Consider the following 26,301-nt stretch of genomic DNA (forward strand, 5'->3'; position numbering starts at 1 on the left):
TCTCCGCAGTCTCCGCAGTGGAGACAGAAGAAGGATGTATGGACAGCGCTGGACTGAGAGATCCCCCGTCGCTGGATATGATCATCCATCGCTGGACCCCGGAGATCCGTTGCTGGATAGCAAGAGTGGATTAGCACCGCTGGAATCTTTTTTTTATTTTTTTTATTTTTAATAAAGGAATTTTTCAAAAGTGTGTTTGTCTTATTTAACCATTTTGACACTTTCTGTGTGAAATGGTAGGCCCTTACCATTTCAAACAGGGGGGGGCGGGATCTGGGGGTCCCCTTGTTAAAGGGGGCTTCCAGATTCTGATAAGCCCCCCGCCCGCAGACCCTCACAACCACCGCCAGGGTTGTGAGGATGAGACCCTTGTCCTCATCAACATGGGGACAAGGTGCTTTGAGGGGTCACAGACCCCCAAAGCATCCTCCCAATGTTGAGGGTATGTGGCCTGGTACGGTTCAGGAGGGAGGGGGGGCCGCTCTCTCGTCCCCCCCCCCTCTTTTCCTGCGGCCTGCCAGGTTGCGTGCTCGGATAAAGGGTCTGGTATGGATTTTTAGGGGGACCCCACGTCAATTTTTTTTTAATTTGACACGGGGTTCCCCTTAATATCCATGTCAGACCTGAAGGGCCTGGTAATTGAATTTAGGGGAACCCCCACGCTTTTTTTTTTTTTTTTATCAATGAATGAATTGTCGGCTAATACAGAGATCACTCATTGAGTGTTCTCTGTATTACGGGGAGCCGACAATTTAGCCGCAAGTGATTTTAAAAGACTTTTTTTCCTGCACAAATGACACTTTGTGCAGGGACAGTTCTAAGCACGGGAAACATGCGCCCCTTCACAGGCATACTATAGACACCCCCCAGCTACGAAATTTAAAGGAATATTACACTTTTATTGTTTCACTTTAATCATTATTAAAATCACTGCTCCCGAAAAAACGGCCGTTTTTAAAACTTTTTTTTGCATTGATCCATGTCCCCTGGGGCAGGACCCGGGTCCCCAAACACTTTTTTAGGACAGTAACTTGCATATTACCCTTTAAAATGAGCACTTTAGATTTCTCTAGACTTGTATAGGGTGTTCCGGCTTTTCGAATTTGCTGCAAACAGCCCAAATTGTTCACTGTTCGCTGAACAGGCGATGTTCAAGTAGAACATGAGTTCGACTCGAACTAGAATCTCATCCCTAACATTCGGCTACTCTCTGCTCCGCTCGGAACTGCGACAGGACCCAAGAGCCGAAGAAAGAGGACCCCAGAGCCACCAAGATAAACAGGACTCTGTATTTCGGCGGCGCCATTTTTGAACTTCAAGGCTGCAAATGACAAGGCTATACTGACAAGGCTGCAAATGACATTGGACAAGGCTGCAGATGGATGCGCAAGGCTGCAGATGGACACTGATAAGGGTGCATTGATGGGCATTTAAGTTTTTTTCCTTAAACTTCCCTCCTAAAAGTATTTTTCCTTAAAATCCCCTCCTAAACTTCGAGTGCGTGTTATACGCCGGTGCGTACGCTGATAAATACGATAATGTATAGAAGGTAGGGCCCGAAAGTGACACAAGCTCAGGGGCCCCCACCACCCTAAGTCCTGCCCTGTGTGGGGGACAGGTTTTTTTATTATTTGGGGACAAGTGTGTTTTTTTTGGGACATGTGTGTTTTGGGGACATTGTGTGGGGACATGTGTGTTTACACTGTGTGTTTTACATGTGAGTTTACACTAGGTTGGTGATCAGTGAGTAAAAAGCTGTAAAAAAAAAACAGCTCTTACTCACTGATGACAGCCGGCTGCAGTGATCCGCTCTCCTCTCCTCACCGATAACTTCCATGTGAGGAGAGGAGAGCCGATTGCCTAGCAACCGGCTCTGTGTTTATATCACATGATGGTTGTGATTGGACACGGCCATCATGTGATCAGGAAGGCCAATCACAGAATCCTCCTGCCGATCGGAGATGCGCCATGTCCCGTTAATACAAGCGAATCGGGATTGCGACGCTGCACGGATCTCCCTCCTTCTGAACGACATTCCTGAACGTCCATTCAGAAGGAGAGAGCGCTCACCCAGCCATATATGTGCATTGGTACATAGTAGATAATTTACTAGTAATGGTGGCAATCAGCGACTTAAAGCGGGACTGTAACATTGCGGTGGACAAATCGAACACTAAGTCACACTTTTGACACATTTTTTGGGGACCAGTGACACTGATACAGTGATCAGAGCTAAAAAAAAAAGCACTGTCACTGTACTACACTGGCAGGGAAGCTGTTAACATCAAAGGTGATTAAAGGGTTAAATGTGTCCCCTGGGGATGCTACCTAACTGTGGGGGGGGGGGGGGGGGCTTGTACTGTGAGAAGACAGATCTTGCATTTCTAATAAGCAGAAACACAGATCTCTGTCTTCTCCTGTCACAGGAGATCTGCCTTGTTTACATAGACCGCCTTTCTATCTCCCTCGGGAAAGATCGGTGGGTCCCAGCGGACATCGGGTCTACTGGGCCCACTGATTGGATCCCACTGTGTCCAATCACATCGGAAGTGGGTCCACACGCCCCAAACCCAGAAGAAGGAATCACATACAGGTACGGGATTTTGCACATAAGGGCCTCCCTGCCGCAGTGTATGTACGTTGAGGCGGTCCTTAACCGGTTAATGAATAAATGGTTAGGAAAAATAAGAGAACCATGTGGTATATCGGGTGAAATTCACCAGACTGAAATGAATGCATAGGTCAGGTGTAGTCATAATTAACCATTTAAGGACCGAGCCTCTTTCTGAGATTTGTTGTTTACAAGTTAAAAACTGTTTTTTTTGCTAGAAAATTACTTAGAATACCCAAACATTATACTTTTTTTTTCCTAATACCCTCAAGAATAAAATGGCGGTCGTTGCAATACTTTCTGTCACATCATATTTGCGCAGAGGTCTTACAAGCGCACTTTTTTGAAAAAAATACACTTTTTTTTAATTAAAAAATAAGACAACATTAAAGTTAGCCCAATTTTTTTTATTGTGAAAGATAATGTTACACTGAGTAAATTGATACCCAACATGTCACGCTTCAAAATTGCGCCCGCTCGTGGGATGGTGACAAAATGTACCCTTAAAAATTTCCATGGTGACATTTAAAAAACTCTACAGGTTGCAAGTTTTGAGTTACAGAGGAGATCTAGGGCTAGAATTATTGTTTTCGCTCTAACGATCGAGGCGATACCTCACATGTGTGGTTTAAACACCGTTTTCATATGCGGGCGCTACTCATGTATGCGTTCGCTTCTACACGTGAGCTAGGCGGGACGGGGCGCGTTTAGAAAAAAAAAGTTCTTATTTATTTAACTTTTTTTTTTAATTTTCCTATTACAAGAAATGTAAATATCCCTTGTAATCAAAAAAAGCATGACAGGACCTCTTAAATATGAGATGGGGGGGGGGGGGGGGGGGTCAAAAAGACCTCAAATCTCATATTTACATTAAAATGCAATAAAAAAAAAAAGTCATACAAAAAAGAAAAAAAAGGCCCTTTAAGAGTTATGGGCAAAAGTGACGTTATGATGTCGCTTCTGCCCTGCAGTGATATGGAGAAGGTGAGGGCCATCTTCCACTCACTCATCTCCATACCCAGCCGGTAAGTGCCGGAGGGCACCAGATGGGGGGGGGGCCCTCTCCCGGCGTCGATAAAAGTGATCTTGCGGCAAATTTGGCGCAGAGACCACTTTTATCTTGTAGCAGACCGCCCACTGAAGAAGAAGATACCAGGGTTATGGCAGCTATGCTAGCTGTAGCCATAACAACGATATCCTTCTTCAAATTCATCACATAAAAAGACGGTGGGTGGTTAACCACTTCAATACCGGGCCATAGTCAAATGAAGTCCACAGATGGGATCTCCCACCCTGGGCGGGCATCATATGATGTCCTCAGTATCTCGCCACTCCTGCGGGCACCCGGGGGGCCCGCAGCGTGGCGATCATGGATGAGATGTGTCCCTCGGACACAGCCCATCCCTGATCCATGTGATCAGCATCCCTGATCCACCCCCGATTCACATGACCGGCTGTGTCCAATCACAGCCGGTCACATGTACCAAATACATGCACGGTGCTCGTGCACGCCCCTAGGGGGCACTTGCAGAGCAGCAATTGAGGACGAAGCTTGTCACCCTGACACAGGCCAACCCCAATTGCAGTAAAGAGCCAATGAAATTGAGTCTTTACCATGTGACTGGCTGTGTCCAATCACAGCCAGTTACAGAATGTCAACAGGGAGGGTTCTCCTCCTCACACACCGATCGTGTGTGAGAAGGAGATTGCGGTAACATCTCATTACCGCTTAGTGTACACCAATCAGACACTGATTACCCCCCTTTTAAAGAGGACCTGTCACCAGCCATCAAAGTACCTATCAGCACCCATCAAAGTACCTGTGATTACCTGTCACAACCCATCTGAGTACCACCCAAGTACCTGTCACCAGCCATCAAAGTACCTGTCATCACCTGTCACAGTCCACCTGTGTAACCGAGTAAATGAGTACCTGCCACAGCCCATCTGAGTACCCGTGTACCTGTCACAGCCCATCTGAGTACCCGAGTACCCGAGTACCAGTCAGAGTCCATCTGAGTACCCGAGTACCTGTCACAGCCCATCTGAGTACCCGAGTACCAGTCACAGTCCATCTGAGTACCCAAGTACCTGTCACAGCCCATCTGAGTACCCGAGTACCAGTCACAGTCCATCTGAGTACCCGAGTACCTGTCACAGTCCATCTGAGTACCTGAATACCTGTCACAGCCCATCAGAGTACCCGAATACCTGTCACCAGGGTGTTTTTTTTTCCAAAATGGGGTCATTTTGTTGGTAATTCCATTGTCCTGGTGCTCCAGGACCTTCAAAAGTGTGATAGCTAGAAATTAAATGAGATGTGTCATTTATGCTCCTAGAACACCTGAAGGTACTACTTCAATGTTGGGCCTCTCTGTGTGGCCAGGCTGTGTAAAAGTATCACACGTGTGGTATCACCATACTCAGGAGAAGTAGCAGAATGTGTTTTGGTGTGTAAATTTTTGCTATATACATGCTATGTGTTAGAAATATCTTATAAATTGACAACATTGTGTAAAAAAAAAAAAAAAAAATTTCATTTTCTTTCCACGTTTTCTGAAGATTTGTGTAAAAAATTTTTTACCGTTCAAAAGACTTATAATGGGGGGGCGTGGCTACCGCGCGCCGGTGAATGGCCGCTTAGGGACAGAGCTCCGCTCCAGCGATGGGAAATCCGCACTGTGGACCCCCTGCGCCGGCGAAACCGCACGGAATCACTCCGGAGAGTCCACTCACACTCCGGAGATGTCGCCGAAGAGGAGAGGCACTGGGCAGCCTAAAAAACTGCCGGATTTCTTTCCACCGGCGGCCCGCGAATCCAGCCAAGATGGCGCCGGCGGCAGCGTGCACTCCTCCCCTGGTCCTTCCTCGGCCTCCTCGGGGAGCCCAGCACCCTCCGACAGACAGGTGAGGAGGTCGCCAGGGAGATCCACGCCGATCAGCAGCAGCCCAGCGAAATCCAGACCAAGATTGTCAGGAGAAACACTGCAGGTGAGCGCTGAGCAAAACTCATCTGCTGACAGTAGAGAAATTAATGAATGCATATCTGAGTTCCCTGCCACTAACCAGCCTGTCTCTAAATCCACCCTGAAAGATATGCTTGTCTCCCTGCATGCCTCACTTCACACAGACTTTATGCAATGTATTAGTAACTTTAAAGCTGAAGTGGGAGTATTGAGTGGCAGGATGGATCATGTGGAACAGAAAATGGGGGACTTTGCAGTTGCTCATAACACCTTAGTTGATGCACACAATGATCAGTCTGAGGACATTGAGTGGCTTAAATCCAAGATGGCCGACCTTAAAGACAGGTCTAGGCGCAATAATGTCAAAGTCAGAGGGATTCCTGAGACCGTCCTCCCCACACAGCTTGCTCATTATATTCAGGACCTCATGAAAACCCTGCTGCCCACTCTGTTGGACCAAGACATGATTATAGACCGCATTCACAGACTTCCTAAGCCTTCCCACCTGCCTGACAATATTCCGTGTGATGTTCTCATGCGGATTCACTTCTTTCACACTAAGGAGCAACTTCTTTCAGCGTTCAGGAGAGAGACCCAGCTCCCAGAAAAATTCTCCCACCTGCAGTTGTTTGCCGACCTCTCCCAATTTACCTTGCAGAGGCGCAAAGCTCTTCTCCCTGTTACCAAAGCATTACGGAACCATGGAGTTCCGTATCGCTGGGGATACCCCCTGAAGCTTCTAATTACCCATGAAGGTAAATCCTCTGTGGTCTCCACCTTACAAGAAGGGCTAGACTTGCTACGCACCCTTGACATTATCCCTGAAGAACCTGCTGCTCCTTCAGCCTCATGCCCGCCTGTCCGGATGGAGACTCAGGGAGACTGGCAGACGGTCCAGCGGAGAAGAAGGAAAAAAAATAAACCAAGAATTCCTTGAGAAGTCTGCTGCAATTCGCTGTTTGACTGCCAATTCCCAGTCGCTGGAGGTTTTCCAGTGCTCACCTTTTGTACCCCCCACGTGAATGGGCATCTATAGTGCCTTCGGATCTCATCAGAGATCTCCTTTTTTATTAACTTCTGTTTTGGACTTTTGTCATGTTTTTCTATTTTTTTTTTACTTCACTGTTGCAGTTCTATCCTGGTCTGTCAACGCCCGAACGTTCTGGTGCCACTTGGACCTGACCTACAACCATCTTACACCATCTACCCTAGGAAGCCTAAATCACCAGGAACCCCAGGATTCCACTTTGAATGCGATTGCCTTTTGCCACATCTGCATCTGATTGCTGCCTTCAATGCCGCTTAAATTAGTTTCCTTTAATGTACACGGCCTCAACCATCCGGTTAAGCTGAACTCCTTGTGGAAGGAAGCACTGAATCTGGGGGCGGATGTACTCTGTGTCCAGGAGACTCATTTTCTCAACGTGGCTGCTTCCAGCTTTCAACAAAGGAACTAACCACACATATTTCTGGCCTCTGCATCCTAAAAGAAAAGAGGGGTAGCTATTGCCATAAGAGACTCGGCAGCCTTTTCCCTTACTGAAGTATTTATGGACCCTGATGGGAGGTATTTGATATTAATAGCTGAATTGAACAATAGCCCTTACACCATTGTTAACCTTTATGCCCCCAATGTACATCAGCTGTGGTTTTTGAACAGGCTCTTTCGCAAGATCAATAAGTGTCGTAAGGGCTCCCTGGTGGTCTGTGTAGACTTTAATGTAACTGTCGACTACGCACTGGATACTACATCCTGGGCGAGTCGACCCTTGCCGAAGCTACAACCACTACTTGCTGCTGAGGATGTATTTGATGCCTGGAGGTGTCAACATGCGAGCGAAAAAGACTTTACATTTCATTCTGCAAGACATAACACCTATTCCAGGATCAATTTGATTCTGGTAGACAGGTTGCTGCTACAGGCAGTGTGTCTTCCTCCACTATCCATGACATTTCTTGGTCCGACCATGCGACTGTTTCTATAGAGGTGGTGAAGGAACACACTCAGCGCTCCGCCTATGTTTGGAGAGCGAACTCCCAACTTTTTCAAAATTCCTCGCATGTTGCTACTATCTCTAAGAACCTGGCCGAATTTTTTGCACTGAATGCCCGCTCCGTACAAAGTTCCATTACCCTCTGGTGTGCCCATAAGACCTTTATCAGGGGCATAATGCTTCAAATCTGCTCCAGGGAAAAAAAGGCCAGAACACAAAAACTGAACGACATTCTGGCGGATATTCGATCCTTGGAATCCTCCAACAAGTCGACGCCGGATTTCAACACGGCTCATAAACTTACTCAGCTCCGTGTTGAACTTCACCGCCTATTGTTGGCCAGATATGACAAATATGTGTATTCTCTAAAGTTGTCACACTACTCCTCCTGCAACCGTGCTGGAAAATACCTGGCCAACAGGGTGCGGGCTGCTAGGATCAAGGCCAAAATTCCTTTTGTTTACCACCCCTTAGATAAACAGAAAAAGATCAATCCGCAAGAAATTGCGGACGCCTTTGCTGCTTATTACTCTTCCCTATACAATTTAACACTTGACGTTGAAACTCCCCAGCCCACAAATGAATGTATACAATCCTTTCTATCCAGTATTAATCTACCCTCTCTTACAGAAGAACAGTTGGCATCTCTAAATTTGCCAATCTCGCCTGCAGAAATAGGGAAGTGCATCAAATCTCTCCCCCTGGGCAAATCTCCAGGGCCAGATGGCCTGACTAACGATTATTATCGTACATTTGCAGACCTTCTTTCCCCCGTGCTCTCTGAGATTTATGCTGAAGCATTCTCCTCTGCCTCCTTTCCCCCGGAAATGCTTAGGGCCTATGTGGTTACGATTCCTAAACCGGGTAAGGAACCTAACACTCCCTCGAATTTTAGGCCGATATCCCTTTTAAACACCGACGTTAAAGTATACGCTAAGATTCTTGCTCAAAGACTCCTCCCCCTAGTCCCTCAGTTGATCCACCCAGATCAGTCGGGGTTCACGCCTGGTCGGCAGGCCTCGGACGCCACCAGACGTGTTATTGGAGTCCTTCAGTTTGCAGAGGCCCGTCGAACGCCTTCTCTGTTCCTTTCTCTGGATGCGGAGAAAGCGTTTGACCGGATTCATTGGGGATATATGGATAAGGTCCTTCGGAAGTTTGGCTTTGGTGGACCGATCCTCTCAGCTATTCTTGCCCTATACTCAGCCCCCTCAGCACAGGTATTCACCTCTAATATGCTGTCATCTCCCTTTTCCATCTCTAATGGCACCAGGCAGGGATGCCCACTATCCCCTACAATTTTCAACCTCCTAATTGAACCATTGGCAGAAAGAATCCGCTCCCACCCCTTGATTGCAGGAATCCCCATGCAGGATGGCCCTCATAAAATTAACCTGTTCGCGGATGATATCATCCTCTTCTTGACTTCCCCAGCCTCTTCCCTACCACAGGCCCATCAGGTACTGGATCTCCTATTATAAATGTCTGTGTCGGTAATTCTAGACACAGACATTAACCACTTACAGACCGGACCATTTTGCTGGTCAAAGATTAGACCACTTTTTGCGATTCGGCACTGCGTCGCTTTAACTGACAATTGCGCGGTCGTGCGACGTGGCTCCCAAACAAAATTGACGTCCTTTTTTTCCCACAAATAGAGCTTTCTTTTGGTGGTATTTGATCACCCCTGCGGTTTTTATTTTTTGCGCTATAAACAAAAATAGAGCGACAATTTTGAAAAAAACGCATTATTTTTTACTTTTTGTTATAATAAATATCCCCCAAAAATATATAAAAAAACATTGTTTTCCCTCAGTTTAGGCCGATACGTATTCTTCTACATATTTTTGGTAAAAAAAATCACAATAAGCGATTATTGATTGGTTTGCGCAAAAGTTATTGCGTTTACAAAATAGGGATAGTTTTATAGCATTTTTATTAATTTTTTTATTATTTTTTTTTTACTAGTAATGCCGGCGATCAGCGATTTTTATTGTGACTGCGACATTGTGGCAGACACATCGGACATTTTTGACACATTTTTGGGACCATTGTCATTTATACAGTAATCACTGCTATATAAATGCAGTGATTCCTGTGTAAATGACACTGGCAGTGAAGGGGTTAACCAGTGGGTGGCAGTGTAGGGGTTAAGTGTTCCTAGGGGTGTGTTACTAACTGTGGGGGGCTGGGCTTTCATTTAGTGAACACTGATCTCTGCTCCAATCACATGGAGCAGAGATCAGCGTCACTAGTTGCTAGGCAGAATGGAGAAATGCTGTTTACACGGCATTTCCTCCATTCAGCCGTCCCGTGAGACGATCGCGGGTATGCCCGCGGCGATCGAGTCCACGGGTCCCGCGACCGGACTCACGGGGGTCCCGACCAGCGTGGGAGCGCGCTGCCGGCGGCGCGCTCCCGATGGCAGGGCGGCATTGAAGATTGGATGTACCTGTACGCCAATATGCCTACCCGTGCCATTCTGTCGACGTACATTGTCGTACGCTGGTCGGGAACTGGTTAAACCTCCTCTCCGCTCCCATCTGATGTCCACATTTCCATATAAATGGAGTAACTCCACCATCCTCTACCTGGGCATCCAGTTAACCAAATCAGCTCGCCATTTAGCAGAGGAAAATTTCCCCCCTCTTATCGACAAACTCACTGCAGAAGCAAATATGTTAGCCAAGTGTGAACTCTCATGGTCAGGGCGTCTCGCATCCTTCAAGATGCTGTTGCTCCCCCAAATTTTGTATATATTTAGGGCATTACCTGTTACCCCCTCTGGGAAACATTTCTCCGGTCTTACTTTCTTGATGAATAAATTCATCTGGAGTTCCAAAAGGCCTAGATGTTCTAAAACACTTTTGATAAAGCATAGGTTGGCTGGTGGTATGGGCATGGTGGATCTAAAGGACTATTACCTCGCATCCCGGCTAGTACAAATTACTCACTGGTTTAACTCGGCCCCCGAACCAAAATGGTGCCGCATCGAACGAGCCCTCACCCCTCACCCCTACCCAAAACCTAAAACTTCTCCTTCTTACCGACTCAATTAAACCCTGGCCTCTCCAGTCACTTCCTGTCTCTGTTGGGGCTTCTCTGCAGGCCTGGCGAGATCTTCTTAAGTCCACACCTCCGACCTCTAAATTGGTCCCACTTCCCATCCCATTGCAGGCCTTAGAATTCTTAATTCCTGATTTCTCCACCAAGGCGTGGGTTGAGAGTGGGGTGCGGTGGTTGCAGGATCTCTTTCAGGGACCCTCCATGATCCCATACCACTCTCTAAGAACACGCTTTCAGCTAAAACCTACTGATGTATATAAACACTATCAAATAGCCCACTTGCTAAAAGGTAGTAGTGTTATTATGGTTTCAGTAGCTGAATCTCTTTGGCACTTTATCAATGCTAATCCCCCCCTACCTAAAGGAATATCTTTATTCTACAACTTCCTCCAGCAAAAGCTTGCCTTTAGTAAATCTCGCCCCTTCCTGTGCTGGGAGGAGGACTTAGGTTGCACTTTTTCTGAGCTACAATGGTGCCAGGCATTCAAAGCTAACTACGGGGCCTCGAGGTGTGTCGGGCACTGGGAACTAGCTCAGAAAATTGCCCTACGCGGGTACCTTACTCCATTTAGGATTTCTAAATTTGGCCTTGCTGAGTCCTCCCCTCTGCGCTGGAGGAACTGTGGGGAGGTTGGTAACCTACTTCATATGTTCTGGTCATGTAAACATCTTAGAAGTTTCTGGAATGCCATATTTTGTGCCATTTCTAGCCTTACAGGTTTCCTTTCCGCCCCTGAACCAGGTCTGGCAATTCTCAACTTAGGTATTGATAAATACCCGCCTAACTTTAGAATTGTTATATCCCACATCCTCCTGGTGGCTAGGTCATTAATAACTAGATTTTGGAAGAATAATCAAGCTCCCAATGCCTCAGAGGTTTGGTCAACCACCCATTTACACTTCTCCTATGAATCAGTCCTAGCCCTCAGGATTGGGAAAAAAATCCAGTTTGATAACAATTGGCAAATTTGGGACACATGGCATAAGGGTACTCACCTGTTGTAATCCCTCACCCTAGAGTCTAGCCATTTCTGCTATAATGTAACAAATACTTACTGCAACCCACATTCTTATCCCTATAGGCTTCCCCTTTTGGACATATGACAGACCAGTCATTACCAGTTCTTTATTGGTTTGTTTTCTGTTATGTTTATTTTTGGTATGCAGTATCTTCATCAAACTGCTTTATGCTTCTCCCTACGGTCTGCTTTGTGATACGCTATGTAATGTTGGGACGTGGCGGGGAAGACACTAATGACTATTTCTTCATTGTACTGTAAATTTTCTTGTGAAAATCTTTCAATAAAAACTATTTACAAAAAAAAAAGACTCATAATGCTTTATAGAATATACTTTGGGGTGTTTGTTGTGCAAAATTGGGTAATTATGTGGGTATTAGAGGTGTAATTTATGCTCCTAGAATGCCTGAGGGTGCTCCATGCATGTTGGACCTCTGTATGTAGCCAGGCTGTGTAAAAGTCTCACACATGTGGTATCATCATACTCAGGAGGAGTAGCAGAATGTATTTTGAGGTGTTATTTTGAGGTGTATGTGGGGGATCAGGGAGCTTCCTGTATGTGGGGGATCAGGGAGCTTCCTGTATGTGGGGGATCAGGGAGCTTCCTGTATGTGGGGGATCAGGGTGCTTCCTGTATGTGGGGGATCAGGGAGCTTCCTGTATGTGGGGGATTAGGGAGCTTCCCCATAGACTTGTTGTGTCAGCCACCTTCCCTTGTGACCATTGAGTTTCTGCAGCATCATTTCACTAAAGAGGTTTTGATCTCCACTCCTCAGTTTTCCTCTTCTTTGTGACCCTGGCCAGACCTCTCCTGAGCCTAAATGACTACTCGTGGGTGTCCATCCTCACACATACTAAGAGCCGGTTCACACAGGGGTGACACGACTTCCAGGACGACTTTGTGAGGCAACTTGATGACGACTTGAACATGACTTAGACACGACCTGGGGCGACTTACAACACGACTTTGAAGTCGCCCCAGGCCAGGCGACTTTTGCCGTGGCCAATCAGAGAATGAGCTCTGAAGGGGGAACTCCACGCCAAATTTATGAAAAAAAATTGGCGTGGGTTCCCCCTCCGAGAGCATACCAGGCCCTTAGGTCTGGTATGGATTCTAAGGGGAACCCCCTACGCTGAAAAAACTGTGTGGGGTCCCCCCCAGATCCATACCAGACCCTTATCCGAGCACGCTACCCGGCCGGCCAGGAAAGGGGATGGGGACGAGCGAGCGCGCCCCCCCTCCTGAGCCGTACCAGGCCGCGTGCCCTTAACATGGGGGGGTGCCTTGGGGAAGGGGGGGACGCGCGCCCCCCTCCAACCCAAAGCACCTTGTCCCCATGTTGATGAGGACAAGGGCCTCTTCCTGATAAACCCTGGCCGTTGGTTGTCGGGGTCTGCGGGCGGGGGGGACTTATCGGAATCCGGGAGCCCCCTTTTAATAAGGGGGCCCCCGGATACCCGCCCCACACCCTATGTGAATGAGTATGGGGTACAATGTCTGAAGTTCCCTCTTCAGAGCTGATAATTCCGTGAGAGTCGCCTCTGTATAGACGGAGATCCCACTTGTAGGCGACCTCCATTGAAATCAACGGGTACCAGTCGCCTACAAGTCGGATTGAAGTAGTACAGGAACCTTTTCTGAAGTCGGAGCGACTTCAGTAGCGTGCATTAAGACGGCTCTCATTCACTTACATTGATTTCTACATGTTGTCCGACCTAAGGCGACTAGGGGCGACCTGAAGTCGGATCTGAGTCACCCCTGGGTAAACCGGCTCTAAGACTTGCATCAATATAAATATTATGGACAAATAATATTCCACAACAAAAAAGGAGGGGGGAGGACAGAGTTCATCACAAGATACATAATGCCTATACAAACATCTAGCCTCTCAGACATAGTCTTAAACTAGTTATTTTAGCTGACGGTTGATATTACCTGAAAACATCATTTAAACTATTTAATGCTGATGTTCTCACTTTGTCTGAAGACATCATTTTAAAAAACAGTTTTTATCAGACCTTATCTATACTGTGGTCATCATGAAAAACAAGACCCTAAAATAAAAGATTATTCCTCTGCCAGCTAGATTCAAGTTTCAGTCATGTCAACTATTTCTCCTCCTTCAGTGGTCAATTGGGAGTCTTCTCTTTCAGCCATTTGAAAAATATCAGACCCACTTCTGATTGGCCGGATTGAGGATCAGAGTTAAAAAAGCAAATTATTCTTCGCTGTTGTAACACCTGAGTGGGCTTGTAGCGCAATGCTCTACGCCACAAGCCACTCTATTTTGAAGCCTATTAGAGCCAATGGCTCTAATCAGGTGCTTCAAAAAAAAAAAAACACTCCAGCCACTGGAATTCAGGCTCCCGGCGTCCTAAAAGGGGCTGGACGCCTGAATACGGAGTGGCAACGTCGGCCGTAGAATCTATCCATTGTTCATATAGAAGGTGGTGAGGAGAGAGGGGCGGCACCTCTAATGGATGGGCCACCACTGTGTGTTCTTATTGTTCCCCTATGGTTAAGAGGAAGAACCTAGCTGTACAATCTCAGAAAAGCAGCTCTTATGCACCAGTATCTCTTGGGAATTATAGTGCAAAGAGCCTATGCGTTTCACAATATGGCTTATTTCCTGGGCTTCAAATCCCATGATCCTCCGTGTTCTGGCTTGGCTTTCCTGGCTATAGTTCTCCCTCTGCTGGCTGGAGAGGGTAGTGAAGAAAAACTGCAGGAAGTGGAAGTAAACTGATTGTAAAGAGAAAAATGTCTCCTTCTCTATGTCTCTATCATCCAGCACCTGGCTACAAGCCCCATTAAATGGGAGGTCAATGGGCCACAACCCCTAGAAACCTCCAAAGGAAACCCTAACATTTGTATTCACTCACTGACTGGAGCATAATGACTTGCTGCTCTATCCAGAAGGAAAAAGTCTTGGCTCTACAGAAACTTATTTTGTATGTAAACATTTTTTTTCATGTGTTCTTTTTTTGTCCACTTAACAGATCAGAAGGGGAACTCAAATCCGTCAATGCAAGGAAGATAAAAGTAAAGGAGACCCTTTCATCCTTAGGCATGAATGTTGGAGAGGTAAATATTTTCTAGTATTTGTCTTGTAAACTTGATGCTGAACAACCAAAAACAGTCGTGTAAATTGACCAAGTGACCTTCGTATAAGTGAGCTTTCCCTTCAGCCTTCTACTATTACATATCTCCACATTTTGTTACGTTATTCCATACATGTACCCCACATGATGCTGTGTTAATTTCTTATTACTGCCCAATACATATGGGCATCTGCAGGTAGGGGCAAGGGGGGGGGGGGGGGGGCAAGTGCCCCCCCCCCCGAATCAGGAATTGGGTCAGGGGTTACCCACTCAGTCCTTAACCTAGTGCCCACCCTGCTCACACCTGTACACAGTTTATCAGGGCCGGTGACAGCTGGTGCCAGGAGCGGGATAGTGGAGGCCTCAAGGGGTGGGCAGGATGACATCACCCAGTCTACCCGTGAACAAGCGGCCCAGGAAATGGAGGTTGTGGGAAAGGAGAGCAGAAAGATGCCAGGAACAGCAGGCATCCCTGGACTCCTTAAACTTCCTCACTGCTCCCAGGCCTGGGGGACAGACTGACCGGGGGTTCAGAGAACAAGGATGGGCAAGAAATGCAAGCAGCCAGGGACAGATCCATGTCACATCATATCCGATCCGATCAAAGGAACAAAAATACCTCCTGTTCTCACCCAGAATGAAAACAGGCCTTGCCAGCTGCTGGCCATCATGGACATCCTACTGGCATGCAAGGTACTGCACTGAGCATTATACACACCACTGGGACATAGGGGCACTAGAGGGACTCCAGATAGGAATAGTGGTCTCTTTCTCTGACCCCCTTTCTCTCTCACTCCATCTCTGTCTCTCTCTCTGTCTCCCCCTCTGTCTCTCTCTCTGTCGACCCCTCTGTTTCTCTGTCACCCTCTCTGTCTCTCTCTGTTACCCCCGTCTCTTTCTGTTCCCCCACTCTGTCTCTCCCTGCCATCCCCATGTCTCTCTCTGCAAACCCCTCTCTGTCTCTCTTTCTGTCACCCCCTCTGTCTCTCTCTGTCACCCCCTCTGTCTCTCTCTGTCACCCCCCCTCTGTCTCACTCTGTCACCCCCCCCCCCGTCTCACTCTGTCACCCCCCTCTGTCTCTCTCTGTAACCCCCTCTGTCTCTCTGTCACCCCCTCTGTCTCTCTCTGTCACCCCCTCTGCCTCTCTCTGTCACCCCCTCTGCCCCTCTCTGTCACCCCCTCTGCCTCTCTCTGTCACCCCCTCTGTCTCTCTCTTTCACCCCTCTGTCTCACTCTGTCACCCCCCCTCTGTCTCACTCTGTCACCCCCCCTCTGTCTCACTCTGTCACCCCCCTCTGTCTCTCTCTGTCACCCCCCTCTGTCTCTCTCTGTCACCCCTCTCTGTCTCTCTCTGTCCCTTCACTCTGTCTCTCTATGTCACCCACTCTCTCTCTCTCTGTCACCCCTCTGTCACCCCCCTCTCTCTCTGTCACCCCCCTCTCTCTCTCCCTCTGTTACCCCCTTCTGTCTCCCTCTGTCACCCCCTCTGTCTCTCTCTGCCCCCCTCTGTCTCTCTCTGTCACCCCCTCTGTCTCTCTCTATCCCCCCACTCTGTTTCTCTCTGTCACCCCCTCTGCCTCTCTCTGTCACCCCCACTCTGTCTCTCTCTGTCACCCCCTCCATCTCTCTCTGCCCCCCCCATAGTCTCTTTCTGTCATCCCCTCTGTCTTTCTGTCACCCTCCTTTGTCTCTCTCTGTCACCCCCTCTGTCTTTGTCTCCCCCCTCTGTCTCTGTCACCCCCAGTCTCTCTCTGTCACCCTCCTCTGTCTCTCTCTGCCAACCCCTCTGTCTCTCTCTGTCACTCCCTCTGTCTCTCTCTGTCACCCCTTCTTTCTCTCTCTGTCACCCCCTCTGTCTCTCTCTGTCTCCCCCTCTGTCTCTCTCTGTCACCCCCTCTGTCTCTCTCTGTCACCCCCTCTGTCTCTCTCTGTCACCCCTTCTGTCTCTCTCTGTCACCCCATTTGTCTCCCTCTGTCACCCCCTCTGTCTCTCTCTGTCACCCCCCTCTGTCTCTCTCTGTCACCCCCCTCTGTCTCTCTCTGTCACCCTCCTCTGTCTCTCTCTGCCAAACCCTCTGTCTCTCTCTGTCACCCCTTCTGTCTCTCTTTGTCACACTCCTCTTTCTCTGTCACCCCCTCTGTCTTTCTCTATCACCCCCACTCTGTCTCTCTCTGTCACCCCCTCCATCTCTCTCTGCCCCCCCCCCCACACAGTCTCTTTCTGTCATCCCCTCTGTCTCTCTGTCACCCTCCTTTGTCTCTCTCTGTCACCCCCTCTGTCTTTGTCTCCCCCCTCTGTCTCTGTCACCCCCAGTCTTTCTCTGTCACCCTCCTCTGTCTCTCTCTGTCACCCCCTCTGTGTCTCTCTGTCACCCCCTCTGTGTCTCTCTGTCACCCCCTCTGTGTCTCTCTGTCACCCCTTCTGTCTCTCTCTGTCACCCCTTCTGTCTCTCTCTGTCACCCCTTCTGTCTCTCTCTGTCACCCCCTTTGTCTCTCTCTGTCACCCCCTCTGTCTCTCTCTGTCACCCCTTCTGTCTCTCTCTGTCACCCCTTCTGTCTCTCTCTGTCACCCCCTTTGTCTCTCTCTGTCACCCCCTTTGTCTCTCTCTGTCACCCCCTTTGTCTTTCTCTGTCACCCCCCCCCCGTCTCTCTCTGTCACCCCCTGTCTTTGTCTCCCCCCTCTGTCTCTGTCAACCCCCAGTCTCTCTCTGTCACCCTCCTCTGTCTCTCTCTGCCAAACCCTCTGTCTCTCTCTGTCACCCCGTGTGTCTCTCTCTGTCACCCCTTCTATCTCTCTCTTTCACCCCCTCTGTCTCTCTCTGTCACCCCTTCTGTCTCTCTCTGTCACCCCTTCTGTCCCTCTCTCTGTCACCCCCTTTGTCTCTCTCTGTCACCCCCTCTGTCTCTCTCTGTCACCCCCTCTGTCTCTCTCTGTCACCCCCTCTGTCTCTCTCTGTCACCCCCTCTGTCTCTCTCTGTCACCCCGTGTGTCTCTCTCTGTCACCCCTTCTATCTCTCTCTTTCACCCCCTCTGTCTCTCTCTGTCACCCCTTCTGTCTCTCTCTGTCACCCCCTCTGTCTCTCTCTGTCACCCCCTCTGTCTCTCTCTGTCACCCCCTCTGTCTCTCTCTGTCACCCCCTCTGTCTCTCTCTGTCACCCCCCTCTGTCTCTCTCTGTCACCCGCTCTGTCTCTCTCTGTCACCCCCCTCTGACTCTCTCTCTGTAACCCCCTCTGTCTCTCTGTCACCCCCTCTGCCTCTGCCTCCCCCTTGTCAGGGAAATTCTAAGCTTCTCCCTATAAGCATATCATTTCTTTGTGCTTAAAAACACAAAAAGCTCTCTTATAGGGAATGTGTGCCTTTATTTCTCTCCAAGTAACACAAACAGATGCTGGTATCACCTCAAGCTCAGTATATCCTGCACCAGGTAGCCAAGCTTATTTTATTTATACTAAACACATGGATAACAAAAGAGGTTGCTAGCTTCAGAATCAGATACTTTCTATTCATTCAAAAGAACCAATGAATATATTCAAATAGAAATGCAGTAGTGACGTGTGCAGACAGTGGTGTGCAAAACCATGTGGCAAGCACATGGTTTTGAACACAACCGTGTGCACACTCCCACTGCTACCAATGATGCGAGCCATACTACATTATGGCCCAATGGGCCATAATTTTGTATAGTTATGCTATGGTTCCTATAGACACAAACCTGCTTACTTAGGAGTTTGAATGCGATCACCATGGAGTGGCCAGTTCCCTTGGTGAGGCATAAAGAACATCCTTAAAAGAGCAAACAGATCAGCTGTGTGCACGGGAAGGTATTCGCATCCAATTGTCTTCCACCAGCATCTGTACGTGCGAATACCCTCACATGAGCGTATTACAGCAAAACTGACACTTGGAGGCATCTGACAACATACATTAATACAAATTATCCACAACAGCTCCTCCTCTTTGTCATATGCTCCCATGTGTCCCTCAATGAATCTTGATCTTCTTCTTACACCTGGAAATGAATCAGTCCTTACTGTTCATATGAGTCCATGAAAAAGGAAAACACGGCTTGACATGAAGACTCTGTTCTTCAGGAGGAGTGACTTATAGGGAGGACAGGACATGGTGATCTGTAGTAATCGCCGGTCGGTCTGGGATCCTCTGTGTCTTGTACATGGACTGGGCTTCGAGGTGTCTCATCTCAGTGGGGAAGATGTGCTCATCGGCTCGGGCTCTGTTCAGTCATCCAATCAGGCAACAGGAGCACCTCATCACGGCATATAGAAGGAATATAAACAAAAATAACATGCGTGTATATATATATATATATATATATATATATATATATATATATATATATATATATATATATATATATACCCCTGCTTCCTTCAACTATGATCTGCTGCAAAATAAAAAATAAAATCTGCTAAGATTCCCAGACCCTTAAAAGGACTTCAACCGTCACTAGCTATAGCTCTGCCTTTACCTTGCAGGGATCTAAGCCTTATCCATATGGGCCTCAACTTTATCACTAGTACCCCCGATCCAGGTACAACAACCTTTACCTATGAATTCCCAGAAACCCCCCTTGGACTGTGGGAACTTCCTTGTAACTTCAACAGCTACATGAAAACATCCCATCCTCAATGGATGAGAAATTGTTCAATCGTTTCATAAGCTCCCCACCGTGTACAAGCAATTCCCTTCCAGCTGTCTCTACCATTCTTACCTTCTCTCGCATCAGATCTTCACGATCGGCCGTGACATAAGATGCTCAGACGAGTTTCACCAGCACACATGAACCTCTTGCATTAGGGAAATTACCTTATAAGCTGTAGATCCACATTAATACCAAACTAAAGTTGGAACACAGTTGTGGGCTACCTAGTTGTCATGATACCAAAGCTGGCGAGAACCAGAGCTGTTGTTAAAATTATCATACATTTTACCCTCTAGAAATGTTATTGTTAAGGTCTATTGACAAGTTTCTGTTTGGATTTTACTAGTTTTTCAAAACTCCTCACACCAATATGAACATCCCATATAGCATGTCCCGCCGGCACTAGAGCTCAGTGGAGACTCAGAGTAGACCCCCACCATGGTCTTTTTCACTTTCTTAGCTAGGTGGAAAATACACTTTAAAAATATAAATAAACAAAGATACTTCTCATCCTTTGGTGTAGTTGAGCAGCTTCTTGCAGTGGCTGGCCTGGTCTCTTCCCTCAAGCTTCTTTACAATGACCCAGTCACCTGGTTAGAAAGAATGTAAACTGGTTATTGTGTCAGGGTCCAGGAGGGACTCATGAACCCTGTGGTGGACCTTTTTGAAGTTCATGTTACAGTGACTGCACCTATCCCATCAGCCGAGAATGTTGACAGCTGCAGAGGAAAGTACAACTCTGGTTTTGGTTGACCTCCAAATAAACCTCATATGGCAATAACCCAGACAAGTGGGAACTTAATGACTGTGGTCACTGCATCTTACTATCTGGGGTCTAATACCTGGAACCATTGAAAAAAAAAAAGGTTCCGATGGGAGCGTCCTTCACCAGACTGTTGATTCAAATTCCATCAAAGGAATAAAGTCATGGAACCTGTCATTCCTACTAGGACACAAAATTGGCTAGAATTAGAACGGTTAGTATTATTGATTTGAAAATTTTCATTCTCACCACTATCATCCTCCCCTTTTCCTCCTCATTACAAGCTGGAGGAAGACACGCAGGGTTTAAAATGGTGCAGAAAAAAACAATGAAACAGTGAAATAGCCTATGATACTTTACCTTCTTAGACGTGTGTATTTATACATGTGTACAGCTATCTACATAAGAAAAAAGGAAAAACACCGTGCTAATTCAAAATACAAAAGTAGTGAAACTGCAATAATCCTGTGAAAAACACAACCCAGCTGCTAGCACACAAACAAACCAAGTTCAAATTAACATATATAAATCAGTGCAGCGCTTAAAGGCACCTATCTCAATAAATTAAAATATATGTTTCTAGCAAACAGACAAATAGTAGTGATAAAGAAGTCCACAAAATATGTGTAAACAGTCCCAAAATTAATCACTCTGGTGCATCTGGAGCTTTGTTAAGCCGCGTACACACGTAGCCGTCTGTCCGACGTACTTAGACTGGCGGACTTCCCGCCAGACTGTCCGTCGGACTTTCCGAACGGGCTACTTGCCCACACACGGCACTTTTTCAGCGGACTAATACAGCATACTAAGTTCGCCGTACTATCTGCCCTACTTTTGAAATGAACGGACTCACCCACACATGCGGAGGAAAGTCCGCTCATTTCGAGTGCGTCTCCAAGTAGGCGGGGCCCGCGAAGGAGACGTCGCTGGCCCCGCCGCCTGGTATGGACTTAAAGGTCCCCCCCAAGTCCACAACAGACCCTTGTCCGAGCACGCTACCCGGCCGGCCAGGAAAGGGGGGGCGAGCGAGCGCCCCCCCTCCTGAGCCGTACCAGGCCGCGCGGCCCCCCCACCCCAAAGCACCTTGTCCCCATGTTGATGAGGACAAGGGCCTCTTCCCGACAACCCTGGCTGTTGGTTGTCGGGGTCTGCGGGCGGGGGGCTTATCGGAATCCGGGAGCCCCCTTTATTAAGGGGGCCCCCGGATACCGGCCCCCCACCCTATGTGAATGAGTATGGGGTACAATGTACCCCTACCCATTCACCTGTAAAATAAAAGTACAAAAAAAACACAACACACGAGATAAAATACTTTATTGCACAGCTCCGGGGGTCTTCCGTCTTCAGGGGTCTTCTCACCGGACTTTTCCACCGGATTGTTTGATCGTGTGTACGCAGCATTAGACACACTACTATGAGGTGGATGTGTCCAACCCATCCGGTAAGAGTACCTACCTTCTCTAACTTGCTTAAAATCCATTTTCAAGAGGTTATGAAGTCTGAAAACGTTGCGAGTTATTCAGGCATGAATACCATCTGATGACTCTAACAAAGCTCCAGATGCACCAGAGTGATTAATTTTGGGACTGTTTACACATATTTTGTGGACTTCTTTATCACTACTATTTGTCTGTTTGCTAGAAACATATATTTTCACTTATTGAGATAGGTGCCTTTAAGCGCTGCACTGATTTATATAAGCTATCTACATATACCTGCTTTCTATGTACATACACTTTCAGAAACTCCTTGGACCTGAAACGATACATATAAACAAAAGTTATTACTCTATCCTTCCTATTTAACCTACAAAGAATGGTAAAAAAATACAACATTCCTGTACATTGGTAAATTGTCAATGACATTCCTCAAAACCGATAATAATTAACCCTCTGTAACCCTTATGTGACAGACTCACCCAGGGCAGGGGCTTTTGGAGGGGACTGATTGCTGGGCTCTATCGATTATGGGCCCTGGCATTTGGGGGAACGGTGCTCTTTGTGAGATGTATGCCTGGGGACCATTGAGGGGGTGTTACTTTAGATTCAGGTCCATGTCCCCCAAGACACACAGACTCTATGAACCCTGTATATGCCATATTAGAAATAGTGACTGAGAAAATATATCTTGGATCACTTAAAAATGGGATAGTAATATTTATCCACAATATCTCCCCAGATATACTGTATGTAAAGACTATTCCTGGTTTGTTTGATTCTGAACTCAACATGGTAGTTGATAGAGCTGATCACATTGGCCTCTGTACAATGTAGGAGACAGGCTGAGTCATGCTGGAGCTCCTGCTATTGTGTGAAGGTGTCCTGTGTTATACTTATGATAATGTATAATCTACTGTGTGAAGCTTGGTGACAACTAGGGATGAGCTTCGTGTTCGAGTCGAACGCATGTTCGACTCGAACATCGGTCGTTCGTGCGTTCGCCGAATTCCGAACGTTTGGGCCGTTCGCGGCAAAATTCGTGTGGCCCACAATGCACTGCGATGGCGCAATGCATTGCTGTCTCACGATTGGCCAAGCATGCACTGTGACCCCGCATGCTTGGCCAATCGCAGCGCCAGCAGCGAGGAGAGCAATGGTTGGACACAGGCATCCTGCCTGTGGCCAATCATAGCTCAGCCTGTGTAGTGCATGCCCCACACTATATAAAGCCGCCTTTCAGGCGGCCTCGTGTAGTGTTTGTTAGCATCTGAAGCAGTGGGTGTTCTGTGTACCTTCAACACAGTTACACACCAATCGTTTTTGGCTGATTTACTATTTTGCTCTTGTGTAGTGGTTACTGTCTGTGCCCTGACCGCAGTATACACCACTATATTCACCTCACCTATATAGCTAGTGATCTAGCTTTAATAATAGAGCTTGCAGTCAGTAGTGTTAGTGCGTGCTGTCTGCGTGCTCTGTACCCAGTACATACCACTATATACACCTACATAGCTGTTCTCTATTTGAGCCCACTTGCCATCTGCAGGAGTTATTGGAAGTTGTGTGTGCCTCCAGCACAGCACAGTATACATCTGTATATACCCCTTTAACTCTGCTGTTTTCTGGTTATTGTCTGCGTGCCCTGACCGCAGTATACACCGTTATATTCCCCTCACCTATATAGCTAGTGGTCCATCTTTAACAATAGAGCTTGCAGTCAGTAGTGTCACTCAGGAGATAGTGCGTGCTGTGTGCCTGCTCTGTACCCAGTACATACCGCTATTATCCACCTACATAGCTGTTCTCTATTTGGGCCCGATTGTCATCTGCGGGAGTTATTGGAAGTTGTGTGTGCCTCCAGCACAGCACAGTATACATCTGTATATACCCCTTTAACTCTGCTGTTTTCTGGTTATTGTCTGCGTGCCCTGACCGCAGTATACACCGTGATATTCACCTCACCTATATAGCTAGTGGTCCATCTTTAACAATAGAGCTTGCAGTCAGTAGTGTCACTCAGGAGATAGTGCGTGCTGTGTGCGTGCTCTGTACCCAGTACATACCGCTATTATCCACCTACATAGCTGTTCTCTATTTGGGCCCGATTGTCATCTGCGGGAGTTATTGGAAGTTGTGTGTGCCTCCAGCACAGCACAGTATACATCTGTATATACCCCTTTAACTCTGCTGTTTTCTGGTTATTGTCTGCGTGCCCTGACCGCAGTATACACCGTGATATTCACCTCACCTATATAGCTAGTGGTCCATCTTTAACAATAGAGCTTGCAGTCAGTAGTGTCACTCAGGAGATAGTGCATGCTGTGTGCCTGCTCTGTACCCAGTACATACCGCTATTATCCACCTACATAGCTGTTCTCTATTTGGGCCCGATTGTCATCTGCGGGAGTTATTGGAAGTTGTGTGTGCCTCCAGCACAGCACAGTATACATCTGTATATACCCCTTTAACTCTGCTGTTCTATAAAAAAGGCATCTGCAGGAGTTAGTGGGTGTTGTGTGCCTCCAGCACAATATAAACTACCCAACCACTGTTTTACCCAACTCCCTTCAGGCCATTACCATGTCTGGAAGGCCAGCAAGGAGAGGCAGACAGGCGCGAGCCGATAAAAGAGGGCAAGCAGGCTCTGTGTCTAGAGACAACAGTGCTGGTCGTGGACGCGGTGCATTGTCATCAGCACGTGGCCATGGGACATGCTTGTCCTTCTTTTCGGCAGCTGGACATGTTGAACCGCAACATGCCAACGACTTGGTAGAGTGGATGACCAAGCCCTCTTCATCCTCCTCATCCTCTCTCACCCAGTCTCAGGGTAGTAGAAAAGCAGCTGCCAACACATCGTCGTCCCTCCTCTCAATGTCATCATCAGTGACTCCTTCCCTAGACCCACCACGTCCTCCTGAGGAGTCTCCTGAACTCTTTGAGCACAGTGTTGGGTACATGCTCCAGGAGGATGCCCAGTGTTTGGTGGGCTCTGATGATGACACTCAGCTAGAGGAAGGCAGTAGCGTGAGCGCAGAGAGAGAGGATGCTCAAGAAGCACAGCAATCTGGCAGTCATGTTCCACAAGCTGCAGCATACTGCCAGGTTTGCTACAGCGATGAAGAGGGAGGGGATGATGAGGGCACTGACTCCACGTGGGTGCCTGGAAGGAGGGAGGAGGAGGAGGAGGAGGAGGAGGCACATGTCCAACGAGGCAGGATGCCCTCCGGGGGCCAGCTTAGGGGCAGCACACCGACGGAATCACACCGCAGAGCTCCGCCTGCGCAGAGCGCTTCCTCTGCGCGTTATTCTAAAAGTTCTTTGGTGTGGGCCTTTTTTGAGACGAGTGCATCAGATCGCACCGCTGCTATTTGCAACATATGTCTCAAGCGTATCTCACGTGGCCAAAACATCAGCCGCTTGGGCACCACATGCTTGACCAGACATATGTTGACCTGCCATGCAGCTCGTTGGCAAGCGTACCTCAAAGACCCACACCAAAGAACAAAGTGGACCTCTCCTTGCTCCTCATCAGCTGGCATCTCTAACCCCACTAGACCTTCAGTCCTCTCTAAAACCTGCTCTGAGAGGAATGAAGGTGTAGAATTAGGTGTGTCACAGCCAAGTGCTTCCGGGAACTCTGCTAGTGGTACATCCACATCCGATTATAGCAGGCAAATGTCCCTGCCCCAGCTGCTGGACCGGCGGAAGAAGTTTACTCCCAGCCATCCACATGCCCAGCGGTTGAATGCTAGCTTGGCTAAATTGCTAGCACTTCAACTGCTGCCTTTTCAGTTGGTAGACTCGGCCCCCTTCCGTGAGTTTGTACAATGTGCGGTTCCTCAGTGGCAGGTCCCCAAACGCCACTTTTTCTCACGGAAGGCGATTCCGGCTCTCTACCGGCATGTGGAAGGCAATGTCCTTGCCTCGCTGGACAGGGCGGTCAGCGGTAAGGTGCATATTACCGCTGACTCATGGTCCAGCAGGCATGGACAGGGACGTTACCTGTCTTTCACGGCCCATTGGGTCACCCTTCTGGCTGCTGGGAAGGATGCAGGACAAGGTGCAGTAGTGTTGGAGGTTGTTCCGCCACCACGCCTCCAAAATGCTACTATTGGTTGTGACACACCTCTCTCCTCCACCCCCTCCTCTTCTTCTTCCTCCATGGCCTCTTCCAGTGCTCTGTCCTCAGAACCAGCGGTGCTCCGTAGGCGTTGCAGGGGCTACGCAAGTACGCAGGCAAAACGATGCCATGCCGTGCTTGCGCTGGTTTGTTTGGGGGACAGGAGCCACACTGGGGCGGATGTTTTGTCAGCTCTGCAGGGGCAGGCCGAGAGGTGGTTGACGCCACGCCAGCTTAAGCCAGGAATGGTGGTTTGCGACAATGGCACCAACCTCCTCTCCGCCCTCCGACAGGGACAACTGACCCATGTGCCCTGTGTAGCTCACGTCCTTAACCTGGTGGTGCAGCGGTTCTTGGGCAGGTACCCCGGCTTACAGGATGTCCTGAAACAGGCCAGGAGAGTCTGTGTGCATTTCCGCCGATCATTTAATGCCTGTGCTCGGCTGGCTGAGCTCCAAAAGGAGTTGAACCTGCCCAAGAACCGCCTTATATGTGACATGCCCACCAGATGGAACTCAACATTGGCCATGCTGCAGCGGCTGCACACGCAGCAGA

At 48.1% G+C, this 26,301-nt stretch overlaps 1 protein-coding gene across 2 annotated transcripts in view; it reads left to right on the forward strand.

Annotated features, from left to right (window-relative positions):
- The window catches only part of LOC143956893 (cytosolic phospholipase A2 gamma-like), a 352,634-nt gene that overhangs the window by 54,150 nt on the left and 272,183 nt on the right, over positions 1–26,301 (forward strand). For both annotated transcript variants that reach the window (XM_077467060.1, XM_077467061.1), the window contains one exon: positions 14,657–14,741. In XM_077467060.1, coding sequence (XP_077323186.1) covers positions 14,657–14,741 — 85 coding nt within the window. The remainder of the gene's footprint in view (positions 1–14,656; positions 14,742–26,301) is intronic.

The sequence above is a fragment of the Lithobates pipiens genome, unplaced genomic scaffold (genome assembly GCF_037356315.1).
Source record: "Lithobates pipiens isolate NorthernLeopardFrog02 unplaced genomic scaffold, aLitPip1_a1.2 Scaffold_44, whole genome shotgun sequence".
NCBI lineage: Eukaryota > Metazoa > Chordata > Amphibia > Anura > Ranidae > Lithobates > Lithobates pipiens.